At 38.8% G+C, this 14,485-nt stretch overlaps 2 protein-coding genes across 4 annotated transcripts; both read left to right on the top strand.

Annotated features, from left to right (window-relative positions):
• The first annotated feature begins 239 nt into the window (after positions 1–239).
• dynlt5 (dynein light chain Tctex-type family member 5) lies at positions 240–3,287 on the top strand. Of its 2 annotated transcripts, none has more exons than XM_022212958.2 (5): positions 240–1,151; positions 1,405–1,505; positions 1,682–1,770; positions 2,142–2,266; positions 2,341–3,287. In XM_022212958.2, exons 2-5 carry the CDS (start codon positions 1,408–1,410, stop codon positions 2,542–2,544), a joined length of 516 nt encoding a protein of 171 aa, XP_022068650.2. In that variant the 5' UTR covers positions 240–1,151; positions 1,405–1,407; the 3' UTR covers positions 2,545–3,287. The 2 variants fall into 2 exon arrangements, with proteins under 2 accessions (XP_022068650.2, XP_022068642.2); XM_022212950.2 differs by having other exon boundaries at positions 252–980.
• Positions 3,288–3,688: 401 nt separating this feature from the next.
• Positions 3,689–13,901, top strand: mier1b (mesoderm induction early response 1b, transcriptional regulator). 2 transcript variants are annotated; one of them, XM_022212971.2, is made up of 13 exons: positions 3,689–3,771; positions 4,566–4,590; positions 5,601–5,749; positions 7,199–7,384; positions 8,087–8,216; positions 8,331–8,398; positions 8,816–8,888; positions 8,980–9,131; positions 9,235–9,316; positions 9,426–9,520; positions 9,907–9,953; positions 10,629–10,756; positions 12,084–13,901. In XM_022212971.2, exons 1-13 carry the CDS (start codon positions 3,763–3,765, stop codon positions 12,401–12,403), a joined length of 1,464 nt encoding a protein of 487 aa, XP_022068663.1. In that variant the 5' UTR covers positions 3,689–3,762; the 3' UTR covers positions 12,404–13,901. The 2 variants fall into 2 exon arrangements, with proteins under 2 accessions (XP_022068663.1, XP_022068659.1); XM_022212967.2 differs by having other exon boundaries at positions 9,826–9,953.
• The last annotated feature ends 584 nt before the right edge of the window (positions 13,902–14,485 follow it).

The following is a 14,485-nucleotide window of genomic DNA, read 5'->3' as shown; positions in this document are numbered from 1 at the left end:
GCTGATGTTCAAAGTTTTTGAAATTCTCAAAAAAAAAATACATTAAAACACCACATTGGAAGCTCTGAAGCAAGTACTAAATAGAACTTGAGCTAAAATTGTTTTTAAACTCCTATTTCTAAGATCAAAAATTAACTCTGAACCTCATGTTATTATGTTGTTAGTCAGGGTCAACTAATTAAATAACATTTATTAGCAATGAAGACGAATAGCCGATATTTGGAACTAATGTGCATTTGCAGTTGTAGTGAAAAATTTGGAAGAACGTAAACGACAACACAGTTAACAGCCTTTGTTTTATTAATGCTTTCCATATGTTAAATCAAAGAGAACTTTTTAACATTTATCCTTCAGTGCTAATAGACTATTGCTAATAAGATGTAATCAGTCAGTAGTGTTGATTTTTTTTTCAAAATTAACTGTTTCAATCATCATAAAATTGCTGAAGACTGGATCTGATAACCGATTAGGCCAGTAATGAGTTCACGCCTAGTAATTAGGATATAATAAAAGGGAAAAAAACAACAACTCAAGGTCCCACTACTTGCTTTTTAAAGAACTGTCAAAGACATCTCACAGTCTTTATCAGCAGACAGAGTAACAATTGCATGATGTTGTAGAATTTAATATTGAAAAGAGATGACAAGTGACAATCTGCTTAACTGTTTAGCATGTTGTCAGTAACTCAAACAAAGTAAATGGTCCAAAGAGTGAATAATATTTTTCCCCAACATGTCTAAATTGAATGTCCTATCACTGTTAAAAAGACTGCTGTCCCTGCTGAAGTCGAGTAAGGCTAAATTAATCCAAAACTCATTTAGAAAACTATATAGGATACGTATAATACATGTTGTTTACTTTTTTGTACATCTCGCGAGTTTTCAGCAAGAACTCCTCCCACTACCGGGTTCGTGTTACCATGACAACACCAAGCTCTGTGGGGCAGTTCGTTTCACTCGGTTCAAGATCTTCTGAAACCGGTAAAACGGGTCAAATTTGACTCAGTGTTATTTTTGTACGACCCACTGCTGCAAGAAGTGTCCTTTAAAATTCTACTTATTGTCTACTGAGCCTCTATTCTGGGTCCAGTTAGCCTAAATACAAATATATTTGATTTAAACGAGCTAACGCAGCTCTCCGTTAACTGACAGGTTTGTAAATGTTTGCTGGTTTTGTGAAACAGTCTTAGGTACTTTTTAGGTAGTTTTTGTTTGTTTGCTTGTTTAGTGCACTTCCTATGAAATTTCATGACATCTAAAAACTATTCAATCATTCATTATTTTCCTCACTTTTACTGTCTAAAACGTCTGCACAGTGTTGATCTCAAAGTTACTGTAATAATCCACTGGACATACAACTGCAGACACTTGAGTACATGTTAATTTATTTGGGCTTTTGCGCAAGCTAATGGCAGGAAAACCTGGGATGTGGACTCTGGTCAGAGAGAGAGTCCAAAAAAAAAGCTATGGAGCCAGAGGAAAAGACTCAACTGTCAGGACAAAGGAGTGAGTACAATTTGCCAAGAATATTAATTAATATCCAGCTTCTTTCTTGCATTTTTATCAGCCGTGTTTTACTAATCATACCAGCCACAGGTTACGACTACTAATCAGAAACCTACTTCAATATGTTTAAATTACTATCTATGTGGAGGCGTTTTATCTCGGCATTTGTCTTTCAGCTCTATAAGCACCGTGTCAGGTTTAGATGAACTGCACCATGATGACAATACTCGGATGGCTGTAACAATGGAGAATACGTACCAGATGGGTGAGATAACACTCACCTTAATGCACCACAACAGCAGCACAAGCTACAAAGATAGTACACAAACCAGTGCATTTAAAATGTCATATTTGGGCTCTAACTCTTAATTTCATTAGATTAAGTCTAAATTTTAATCTGACTCCAAAATGTTTAGAGAGAAAAAGGTTGTCCTTAAACTACCAAAATATTACATGTGATTAGATGTGACAGATTACGAGTTAAGACAAAATCGTAGTATTATTTGAGTTTAAGATGCATCTCAGTTGTTTGCTATTACATTAAATGACCCTAACCCTGCTATCCAAAATATCACACATGAAGTTAGTTTTTTTTTTTCATCATGTGATTGCTGTTGTATGTTCTTTGGACCACAGGGCCGTATAAACGCTTCTCTGTCGCTGCGGTCACAGACATACTGGAGGATGTCCTCACCAATTACCTCCAAGAGGAGAGATACGAAGCAGAGTGGTCTCAAAAAATGATAAAAACAATATGTGAGGTAAATAAAAATAAGTGTAACTCTTCCTGAATGCATTGAAATTATTGCCTTATTCATAATCTTTCTTCTCCTAGGTGATTAGGGCCCGTGTGAAGGACTTAATGATCCCCAGATATAAAATCATCATCTTGGTCCACATCGGCCAGCTCACCGGGCAGAGCATGCAAATCGACAGCCGCTGCCTGTGGGACACATCTAACGACGTCTCAGCCTCATACTCCTTCAAGAACAGATCTCTGTTTGGTGTGGCGACTGTTTACACCGTTTATTTTGAGTAAATCATCGACACACTCTGAGCCAAACAGTTACTTTAGTCACAAATTTCTCATGGTTAATTTCTGCTGTTAAAGGTTTATGTGTTGCCATGTATAAAGTGATAAAAACAAGAATTATTATCCAAAAATCATGGTGTTTTTTGTTTTATTTGTGCTTGCAAGAGAAATGAAAGCACTTCATTCTAGCAAAGTTTTTAAGATTGAAATCTTGTTGACAATGGTGGTCCATCACAAGCAAATCTGTCATGCTAATTCTAATAACTATATCTATATATATATATATCTATATATATATCTACATAGATAGATAGATAGATAGATAGATAGATAGATAGATAGATAGATAGATAGATAGATAGATAGATAGATAGATAGATAGATGGTTTGGTATAGTTTACATTTTACCATTGTAAATGATGATGAAATGATAAATATCTTTAACACATTCTGTCTAGATTAAACTAAAACATTTTCTTTAAACATTATTAGAACTTAGAGGTAATGTTAGTAGGTGTTGTAGGAATATTACCTGCTTTCTGGGCTTTTCTAGTGCAAATATCTGCTGGGAGCATCATAACAAAAGATTGTAAAAGTCTATGTTCATAACATCACTGTGGATGCATTTATTGCACAGTATGTTTCCATATGCAGCACTGTTGTGATTTGTTGCACAAGTTCTACATATGTAAAAAGGTCTGAGTTCATTTGGAGTAATGACAATAAAGTATGAAATCGTATTCCATGAACGTGACATCTTTGATTAGATTTTTCTTCATTTTTCAGAGTGCTCTTTCCAGGAAAAAATGGTTGAAGGGCCACTGTTATGAATAAAATTGAAAGCCTGCACTTGCATGTAACACTTTAGGAATATGTACCTGTTCTTACATGTTGTAAATATCAGTGGATCAGTATTTCTGTTGCAACAAATGTCTCACAAGAGGAACTAGCATCAGTGCATTTCGGCAACTTAAAACGACACAGAAAGTTCCACATATACCTATTTCTCACAAAAAATTATCTAATTTTAAGTCTAAACAATACATCTAAAACAATCTAATTCATACGTTTGAGTAAAGCTTTAAATGTCGTTTTGGGGACACAGATCAGCACCTCTCTGCAGCCTGCAGTCTGAAGCATCAGGCGCTTTATACTGCATGTGGGCGGGGCTCCACATCCGGGAACTGTCGCTGACCCCTGACGTGACCCTGCAGGATTGCAAACATGGCGGAGGTAAGAAAGTGAAATAAATATTCGGAAAAAATAAATTTATACTGCGGGATAGTTAGTCCAGTCGAATGTGTACGTCGTTTGCGTGTCATAGCTTTCGTGCGCGAAATTAAGTACGAGCAGTTTGCGTTGCTAGACAACAAACATTTCTTGACTCAAGCATGTTTAGTAAACTTCGGGTTTAGCTAGCGTTAGCTCGGCTAGCCCCGACGGAAGGTAGCTGCGGCGTTAGCGATGTTACTTCGCGGTTTTGTTCAAGAATACTTCACTGTGCGTGTTAACGTCTTTAATCGGATACATAGCGGGGGTTTCGTGCCTCTGATATTTTCTGTGTTGTTTTCTGGCCATTTTTTGCAGGCAGTTGGTACCAAGCTCAACTTGGACGCGTTAGCGTAAATACACGGCATAAAGGGGAATTAACTAGCTTGTAACTTGCAGTCTAAGTGAGCGAGTTGGGAGAATTAACCTAGCAAGCAGTCGGCTTGCGCAGCTTTCTGTGGCTGAATAAAGAGCTGTACCTGTGATATTGTCGCTACTGAGCTGCATTTCCCCCGCAGGATACGGTTACGGTATTCTTTGTTTCTTTGCTTATCGGACTGGAGGCAGCTTTTAGGGCACAGGGTCGGGCGCGCTTTTTCTGAGCTCCCATTTATCTTCTTCTGCCGGAGTAACTTGAACATGTCATGTTGTGCACAAGTCATAAATAGTTTCTGAGGCACTTCTAATGAGATGTGGGGATCTGAAGCTGTTCTTCAACTTTATTTAATTTCCTCTTTTTTGTGTTTTTTTCTTCCCAGCCCTCCCTCGGGAATGCGAGCCCAGGTAACTTACATATAGTTGGAGCCTTTCTGTTGTTTAGATGGTTTTATAGCTTTGAGATCTGTTGTCCAAACTTAAATACAGTTTAATTCTTAAATATAAAGAAGTGAATAAATTAAGCATTTTCTGATGTTTTGTTTAGATGTTCTTACATCATAGTAAAATCTATTTTAATCATGATTATTTAAAAAATACTGAATGCTATTTTGTAACCACAAGTCCAACCTATATATACTTTATTATTGAAATATATAGAGGATAAGGATGGATGATGAAATCAGATTTTATTGAGATTGTGTTTATTATGCTAACATTAGGAGTCTTCCATCCTGTTATCTACAAATTTGCTTTTCATGATACCACTGCTCTCCAAAAACATGCCTCAACAATTCAATCACACCCTCATTTTCTGAAGCTTGTCACTCACTTGCCAAAATGATGTTGGTTATTGCGAAACTGCTTACAAACACTCAGTGTAGAGAACATATTACTTCGATTCTAAGAGAATTGCAATGATTCCTTTTGAAATTCAGTTAAGATTCTGTCTAATACTTTTGGACGTCTTCATAGTCAGGCTCTGCTCTACATCTCAGATCTGTTTTTCTGCGCCTCAAATCAGAAAATCAATTGTTGTTAAAACTCCCACAGTCGGTACAAGGGTAATACATTTACTGTTTCAGGACCCCATTTGTTGTTAGAACAGTCGTACTATAGTTTAATGAAATAAAACTTCAAAATCCATGAGCATTTGATAATCACTTCCCCATATATACCCAAGCTAAATACTCCTTAAAAAGGGTTCAATGAATTCTAAAACTATTTAAGAAAAAAAAATCTATAAAATGACATTCCTGCCTACCCCTGAAAATGTCTGTAATTCATGTATGTATTCAAGCAAAAATACTGACTGTATCTTTATTTCATTCGTTTATAATTTCCTGCCACAAAAATTTTATGTCGTCATGTTTACATACAAAATTTTGTCACGTCTATTTTTGTGCTTCATTTTGTAGGAGGTTCAGCAGGTTCCGACGACCATGATTTCGATCCATCAGCTGACATGCTCGTCCATGACTTTGACGACGAACGAACCCTGGAGGAGGAAGAAATGTTGGAGGCAGCAGACGAGACCAACGCCAATGAGATTGAGGATCTTGCACGGGTTAGTGTTATGTTTTTTAATATTTATTAATGGTTGGTTCTAATTGTGAGATAACGAGAAAATTGATTTATGTCTTTTGCTATTTTAAATTGGTTCCCAAATGCCAAAAATGGGACACCATGAGGGCACAGGGCTGCTATCAGAAAGCTTGGTGTGTCTAGTAGTAGGGCTGGTTGATAAAGCCATAAAATATATCACGATGAAATGTTTCATCCTTTTAATGTCCTGTTTCTAATAAAGAAGAAAGGTTTCATTTGACTTTAACCACTGTCGTCTATTCATCAAAGTACACAGGTGATGAATTTAGTTTTTTACAGTAATGAAAACCATAAATAAATACTTTTACATGTATAAATAAATACCTTGATTCACATTAAGTAAAAACAAGTAAAACCTGGAGATGCAGCAAGTTGAGGTTAAGATTTTGAGTCACTGGCCTGAAATAAAGTCACCAGATCAAGACCCTGAACCTGCAAAGGCTGAAGTTTAGGAAATACATTAAACAGCATTTCTCACCAAGAGAAATGCTGCGTCGTGATGTGTCATGTGGTAATGCTTTGAAATGTTTTAAATTTGTTACTTTAATGTTGAACTAAAGGTTGCAGGGTTCTCGCCAGGATTTTTTTTCAGCGTAACGGCAGGTCCTCCTGCGCGCGCAATAGACGAGAACGAGCGCGCACGCAATTGACGGGAACGGGTCAATCGACAGGAAAGTACGGCTGAGGTGGGGAGACATACATTAACCTAGACAGGCACCCAGTTGATAAAAACAAACGCACATGGCGTTATCTGTCAAAATAACAGCGCAGCGGCCCTAATCACAGTGTTAACCCTTCCTGTTCGGCCCCTGACCGTGGTCAGGAAGCCCGGGGTTAACCCCCTTCACTTCCTCAGCAGCCGTAGAGGCAAAGACACAGGAGCCCAGCCGTATCGAAGAACACTGCAGCCTTTATTGTCTATAAACAGTGGCTGAACCGCACAGTACCGCCAACCCAACTCTCCTCCTCCGACTGGACCGACTGCCCGTCTCTCTCACTCGCTCTCCCCCTCCCTCCCACACACACACGCTGCTCTCTCTCCCACTCTCATGACGGAGCCACACACTCTCATAACAACAGCGTAATCTTTGAAATGCGCTGGCGTAGCGGCCCTAATCACAGCGTAATCTTTTAAAATGAGCGTAACGGGCCGTTAAGACTGCGTAACGGGCCGTTAAGACTGCGTAACGGGCCGTTAAGACTGCGTAACGGGCCGTTATGACAGCGCAACGGGCCGTTACGCTGAAATGCGCTGGCGAGAACCCTGGGTTGACTTTTATAAAATGATACATCAAATTAAATTGCAGCTACAAAATCTGCCAGCGTTGTTGCGATTAGATGTTTTCCCAGATTGTTCAGTCCTACTGTGAATCTTAAATTTTAGAAAACAATGTCACTTTTGTTTTATTAGGAGGGTGAGATGCCCATTCATGAGCTGCTGAGTCTCTACGGTTACGGGGGCAGATCGCCAGCAGATGAGGATGAGGAGGAAGAGGAAGAACCTGAGGAAGAAGAGGATGAGGAGGAAGAGGATGAGGAAGAGGACCTCGATAATGATGAGAGCAGCAGAAGCACTGGTGAACTGAAAAGAAACGAGGTACGCTGGTGTTTTTAATGGCCTATTCATAGTGATAATTTTTCCTACTTAAATGCCAGTATGTCTTTGTGCCCCACGAACAAAACATTTAGAGCATGAGTTCCACTGAAACATGTTGCCAGTGTGTACCCATTGTTACCTGACAGTCTGACAGCTAATACTATATCTAGGGTATACAACTATAACATTCTGGTAGTTTTCTTTTTTATTAACCTTGTATGATGTGTTGATTCATGGAGAGCGTTTTAATTTACCTTCCTGCACAACCAGATCCCACACCTTCTCTGCTCACACTGTACGGTCAGTCAACACGTTATCACGTGAAACTAGCATTAAATGTGAACATTGGCAATAGATAAATTGGTTGAAAAAATACAAGTTTGTACAAATAGGCAACTCTGTTATCAGTTTTGACGGCAAGAGCGACAGACTCTGTCCTTTTCATTACAGACATAAAAAAATATGCATGACTAGAATCAAGCTGCAGACATGTTGAGAACAAGCCAGAATTGGAATCAGTTGCGCTCACTAGCATAGATCAGCGATAAATAAAAATAAAAGATCAGCATTGAGTCTTCAGCTTCTGTCTTTTGAAACGTCTCAATCTGACTGTATAAAGTGAGTTTAGTTGAACTGGAAGTCCTGGATATGTGCATTGTTTACATCATTTCAGTATTGTTTCTATTTTCTGTGTGTTTTCAGGGTGAGGATGTGAAGAACTCGTCGGGTCAGGCCGGTGAAGCTCAGTCAACTTCTGAGGGTCGCACACGCTCAGTCCGGTCGCTTGGCACAGCAGAACTCATTCGTCCTCAGAAACTAAAGTACTTTGAAAGTATGTGCCGTCATTTCTTTGGTGTCTTTTCTCTTGTTGCAACTTTACATGGTGATGGATTTTTAATTTTTAGTGAGGTTTAGAGGGCTGAGCAGGTCTTGCCTTGTGTCTCAGGTAATAATGATGCAGAGGAGGAGTCGGATGAGGATGAGGACTATGTTCCATCTGAAGACTGGAAAAAGGTTTGTAAGGGCTTTGTTTAAAAGACATTTGTGCGGTAAGATTACAGCTGAATTTGTGCTGCACCTTCAAATATGTGAACGACCAAAAACGTTATCAGAGGAGTTTGTATACAGGCCATGTCTCATTTATATCAGTCCTTCAGACGTCTAGAAATCCACAGCTGTCAAATTTGGCTGTCACTGTGGTGGATTTCTGGCATTCAGAATTATACTGTGAGACTGCAGAAATGTTAAACTGAACTTCTCAGAGTGAACTTTTACAACAGAACAGAAAAATACATTGAGAGAAATCCAACTCTGTCCAGACATGACTTTGTATATTCATGTTATAAAGAATGGTGCAAGCGAGCTTCTTATTTGCAATAAATTACTAAGTGATTATCATCTGGTTTATGCTGAATCTTTTTCCCCCAACAGGAGATTATGGTGGGTTCCATGTATCAGGCAGAAACTCCTGCTGGTCTGTGTAAATATAAAGACAATGAGAAAGGTAAGCTGGTGGTTTGTGGACGTCTGCATGTGAGTTCTAGTGGAGACAAGGTTGATTTCTTATTTCTCTTTTGTTTGAACTCGTCCTTTAGTTTATGAAAACGACGACCAGTTGTTGTGGAACCCCGAGTGTCTTCCTGAAGGGAAAGTTGTGGAATTCTTGACAGAAGCATCGAGGAGAACAGGAGATGAGAAAGGGGTGGACGCAATCCCAGAGGGATCCCATATCAAAGATAACGAACAGGTGAGAGCAGCACATCTGAAGTTTGTAATGAATACACATAAATTGGTGCATCATATGTTTAACTGTTTACACGACTAATCTAAACCTACTTCTCTTCCTGCAGGCATTGTATGAACTCGTGAAATGTGACTTTGACACAGAGGAAGCTTTAAGAAGACTAAGATTTAATGTAAAAGCAGCCAGAGGTAAGCAGACTTTGCTCAGACGTTTTGCTCTGGTTCAGTATTTTAATAGTTTTATCCTCTAAAGATTTTCATACAGATGCAACATTAACGCTGACCTTCTCTGCTTCAGAGGAATTATCTGTCTGGACCGAAGAAGAATGTAGAAATTTTGAACAAGGACTAAAAGCTTATGGCAAAGACTTTCATTTAATACAGGCCAACAAGGTAAGAGAAGTGTTTCTGATCATGACCATATTTTTTGCACTCTCATATTTTTGATACCCACAACATTAATCTGACCTCTTTGTTGATGTGTTTATTGTTGCTAAGGTTTGCAATCTGCTTGACTTTGCTGCTTTTTGAGACAAATCAAATTTCTCTGTTTTTCTAAATGTTAAAGTGACTGCAGGTCATTTAACCTTTGTGAAAACTGAAATTTGATCTGTCTCTCATTTGAATTTGCACTGAACCGATCTCTTCAGACGATGGTAATAATGGCTATTTCATGTCTGCTGAATTAAATCTTTCAGGTGAGAACTAGGTCTGTAGGAGAATGTGTGGCCTTTTATTACATGTGGAAGAAGTCTGAGCGTTATGATTTCTTTGCACAGCAAACCAGACTTGGGAAAAGGAAATACAACCTTCACCCTGGTGTCACGTAAGTCTTCTTCTTTTTAACAAAAACGTGCCGTTGTGAAGAACATTACTGATGCAAAAGTATTCATGGAAAAAAGCATTGATGTTTTTGCTGTTTGTGGTATTTCAATAAGACATCTGTGGTTACAAACAACACAGAGATCAAAACTACTCATGGAAATGTTTATTTATTCTCATTCCCATTCTGTGTATGAGAGGTGCAGTATAGTAACGTTTTGCCGAGGCAGAACAGTTAGACGAGGCAAAGAAAGAACAGAGGTTAAGCCAGAATTAAAAGGTTATGAAGACTGACACAACCCAGGATATCAGGATGAATGTTTGTCGTTTTCATGTTGTAAGATTCCTCAGACCTGTTTGATGAACTCTATTACAAAATAAGAAGATTTAGAATTTTGTAGAAATGATTGTGAAGTCATTACATGAGCTTTGTGTAACTACTAAAGTTGCTGTATGGAACACAACATCAGCGTGAAGACAGAATGGGTGGTGGTCCTTTCACTGATATTTGTTGTCACTGACTGCACACATGATGAAACAAGAAGCTTACTTCGAGTGTTTTAAAGTCAGTCCCACCTGTACTCACTGATGAAGCACAATATCTGCCCGCACGCTTTATGAAGCTATGTCTAGAGTTGATGTGGTGTGTAACGGAGTGTGTGTCGCTGTGTGTCATCAGAGACTACATGGACAGATTACTGGATGAGACGGAGAGCGCAGCATCGAGTAGAGCAGCTTCACCTCCTCCCACCACCTCCAGCAGCAGCACCAGCCACTCAGAGAGGGAAGACAGCAGCAGTCAGAACGGTGAGCCCATGCGCACACACACACACACACACACACACACACACACACACACACACACACACACACACACACACACACACACACACACACAGTTACGAAAGGTTATTTTCATTTTAAAAGACACAAAGGCTTCAACTAAAACATTTCCAGCTTCAAGAGTGTCGACTGTCAGTTGAGTCTACGGTAATTTAAAAGAAAAAAACACAATTCTATTTTCTGCATTAAACAGTACATGAAAACCAGTTAACCAAGCAATAAAAGCAAGTAGTTATTATTAATGAGTCCTTATTCACCTTCTGCACCTTTATGGAAACAACACGGAGAGTTCAAAAATGTTCTTTGTGCAGCATAACGGTATTATGCCGTACGTTAGAAAACATGAACCCCTCAGATTATTTAGTTTTTAAAAAATGAGCAAAAAACTTCCATCAACATGTACAATGTTTTTCCAAGTGCCATAACTGGAAGAAAGTAGAAGTAGACCGGTGGTGGAGGAGTAATTATGGTCTCAAGGTTTTGACAAGGAGCTAAAATATCTGGCTTAGATCATGCAGTTTATTTAGGGGGATGTTTTTAACAATTTTGAGCTTCCATTTGTTTAATTTTCCAGAAGGAAGTCACACATGATGTGTTGAAAGAACTGTTCTTTCTGTTGTCACAGCTTTTGTCTGACAAATTTTAAAAATAAAGATTAAAGATATGACGCCTTTCAATTTAGGTTTAAAGAAAGAGATATTACTAATGGCCATCTGTTTAGTTTTTCTTCCAAGTTTTCAGGTATCAGTTTATAAGTTTCTGCCTCTATCATTATCTATAAATAAATTTAGTATTATTATTATACCACAGTTGAAATGTTCAGGATTTCTTTCATGGTGCTCAGCGTTGACCAGTTATGTTCAGTAACTTCTACAGCACCATCACCCGCAAATATTGATCTTATTTTTGTTGGTGGGGATGAGATTAATATTAAAAGTTGCCAATGCCACAAATTATGTCACATTCCTCATGTTTTATCCAGATGAAGGCTGACATCTGAGAGTAGTATCTTCTACAATTTCATTCAGCAGACGCTTTTATCCAAAGCGACGTACATCTGAGAGTAGATGCAACACAAGCAAAGATCTAGTGAGGAGAAAACAACCTGGATAAGAGCCATAAAACAAGTTCAAGAGTGATATTAGGACCGTAGTGTCTACAGGCAGTAAACAATAAGATCTTAAACCTGGTCTGGTAATTCCACACTGATCTGAATGGTCTGATACAATCGTAGTTTTTGTAATTTGGTAGATCCAGCCCATTCCACTCACGTTTTATTTTTCTCTGACAGGTATTACAAGCCACAACTCCACCCACCCAGTGGATGGCGCTCCGTTGCCTCCAGCAAATCAAGTCAAGCTTGAGGGCGTTCAGTCCAACGGTCCTTCACATCCGCTAGCAGAAGCTCCTCCTCCGGTTTCAGACAACAACTCCAACGGTTGCAGCCAACCCACCGCTCCCAGCCACGACAGAAACGGCTCTCTGGAGCCTCTTCTGGACCACAGAGACACGGCAGCGATGGCTCATGACCGGCCGGCCAAGAGGTGCAGGACGGAGGCAGAACCTTTAGGCCAAAGCGAGATGGAACCATCCAGAGTGCAGGAGAACTGAAGGCTGCCCGGCTCAGCAGTGTTGACTAACAGACTCTGGTTTGGGCTGAAAAATTAGTTGCTACTTCTCCACCAGTGGGTAGTTTACGGGAGTGGAGGATGAGGAGGATCGACCCGTGAGCACAGCAGAGACTCACTTTGAGGTCGATGAAAATCAGCAGCTGGTCGTCCAGGAGGGGCAGCAGAGGCCCCAGCTCAGCCCCGCCCCTCCATCATCCATGTACCGACCACCCACTCAGCTCATCCCAAAGCACCACAGCCAGATCATGTCCGACAAAACATCTTCTACCCATCATCTCCCTTTTTGGAGACTGACAAAATTTTGCCAAGAATTTCCTTTTTCTATTTGTACTTTAAAGAAAGTAAATCACCTGTGATATTTTTTTACACGAGAGATATTTATATTTTTTAACGCAAAAAAAAAAATCTAACGATGGGTCATTGCTGTTAAAGCCATTTGTTTGCTGTTAAGGATTTGATCATGGGACAGGACATGTTTTAAACGATTACGTGCTTAAGTTGTCGAAAAGATGCAGATTAGGCAGAAACAGGAGCCGCTAGCTCTCTTTAGTTGCACTTTGATTGTATGTGTCTCATCTTTGTTGATGAGTGTCAGAACCCAGCAGAAATACATTTTCACTCCCTCACTTCTTTCTCTGTCATCGCCGTATGTTTTAGGTAAATAAACCGACGGGTTAGCCCCCCCTGCAGGTTTGTTTGTGTAAAGCAGCTGACATCAGTGATGTCCTGTAATATAACTGGTGTAGAAGATCTCTGTATTTTTGGATTTTCATAGTCAGTGCTTTGCTCAACGCTTTGTTTTTACTAGACAGAATGTTTGTGACTTTTAATGTAAAGTTTGTATAGATTTCTTACCTTGAGCAGTTGGTACATTTTTTATAACCGTCTGTCTGTTCATCTCTGTATTTTCTGGTCTTCCTTGTTAGGCTGTGCTTTTTGTTGGGAAGCTGTTTCGCCTTTTGTTTCTCTGAGATGGATGTAATAAAAAAAGTAGCCATTCCAGTTCCCCTCTCTGTTTGGCAGTACTTCTCATTCCTGTGCTCAAACCTCGACAGTTTGCTGCAGAAAAAGCCCCACGTTGTGGTTCTGTGTGCTGCTTATTCAGAATGCTTAGTTTCCAGCAGTATCTGCTGTGGTTCCTCAGTAAGTGTCTTCAGAGCCGTGGATCTCCAGCAGTTTAACACGCCTGTTTGACGTGAACGTGTGACCTGGAAGACTTGTTTTGGTACAGTAGCTGTTCGGCTTAATGCGTAAATGTTTTACTTTGTACTCCAGCTTTTGAACTTACATTCAGAAATTAAGATAAGTTTGTCTCCAATAATGTTGATCCATGTAGTCCTTCTTTTTTTGTTTTTTTGACAGTGATGTCCTTTTTTTTTCTCTGTAAATGATGACATGAATAATAAAAATGAAGTGTATTCCAAGACTGACTATGAATTGAGTAACATTGGCTATATTTAATAAATGTATTAATGAATCGGAGTTGTCATGTTGTGAGTTATAGAATTAAATACAGAGAAAGTAACGCTTTACAACCTAATAGATCAGTGTTTTGAGTCTGGTTTTAACCCTCCTGTTTTCATTTACAGGCACTAAGAAATATTGTTTCCTTGTCTGAAAAAATCCAAAAATTCAGCAAAAAAATTCCCCAAATTGCTGAAAATTTGCAAAACTTTCAGGAAGAAAATTCCAAAAATTCCTTAAAAGTTTTATATTTTTTTTTAAAACTCCCCCAAATTTGGCAAGAAAATTCTTGTACATATTTTCAAAAAATGAGTAAAAATCTTCCAAAAAATCTTAAAATTATCTAAAATGATTACATATACATCAGTAAAACTTCACGTTTTTTTTCAGAACATTCACATAAAAATCAACCAAAATCCAGCGAAATTCGCTGGATTTTGGTTGATTTTTATGTGAATGTTCATAAACATTTTTAACATTTCTTTTTTCCACGAAAAAATGTTCAAAGATTTCCCAAAATGTTGAAAATGTGGACATCAGAAGTTTCACTGTGAAATTTATTTTTTTTCCCCCACATTTTTCAACTTTAAAACGGGTA

The sequence above is a fragment of the Acanthochromis polyacanthus genome, chromosome 9 (genome assembly GCF_021347895.1).
Source record: "Acanthochromis polyacanthus isolate Apoly-LR-REF ecotype Palm Island chromosome 9, KAUST_Apoly_ChrSc, whole genome shotgun sequence".
NCBI classification, from domain to species: domain Eukaryota; kingdom Metazoa; phylum Chordata; class Actinopteri; family Pomacentridae; genus Acanthochromis; species Acanthochromis polyacanthus.
The sequence above is the reverse complement of the archived record's forward strand: the minus strand, read 5'-3'. Positions and strand labels throughout refer to the sequence as shown.

What these genes read in the sequence shown, in the direction of transcription:
- dynlt5 (XM_022212958.2), top strand. Translation starts at nt 1,408, where the DNA reads ATGGCAGGAAAACCTGGGATGTGGACTCTGGTCAGAGAGAGAGTCCAA. An exon ending in TCAACTGTCAGGACAAAGGA is followed by an intron (nt 1,506 to 1,681) that starts GTGAGTACAATT and finishes TTTGTCTTTCAG; the next exon opens with CTCTATAAGCACCGTGTCAG. An exon ending in TGATAAAAACAATATGTGAG is followed by an intron (nt 2,267 to 2,340) that starts GTAAATAAAAAT and finishes TTCTTCTCCTAG; the next exon opens with GTGATTAGGGCCCGTGTGAA.
- mier1b (XM_022212967.2), top strand. An exon ending in GAAACTAAAGTACTTTGAAA is followed by an intron (nt 8,217 to 8,330) that starts GTATGTGCCGTC and finishes CTTGTGTCTCAG; the next exon opens with GTAATAATGATGCAGAGGAG. An exon ending in AACCTTCACCCTGGTGTCAC is followed by an intron (nt 9,954 to 10,628) that starts GTAAGTCTTCTT and finishes GTGTGTCATCAG; the next exon opens with AGACTACATGGACAGATTAC.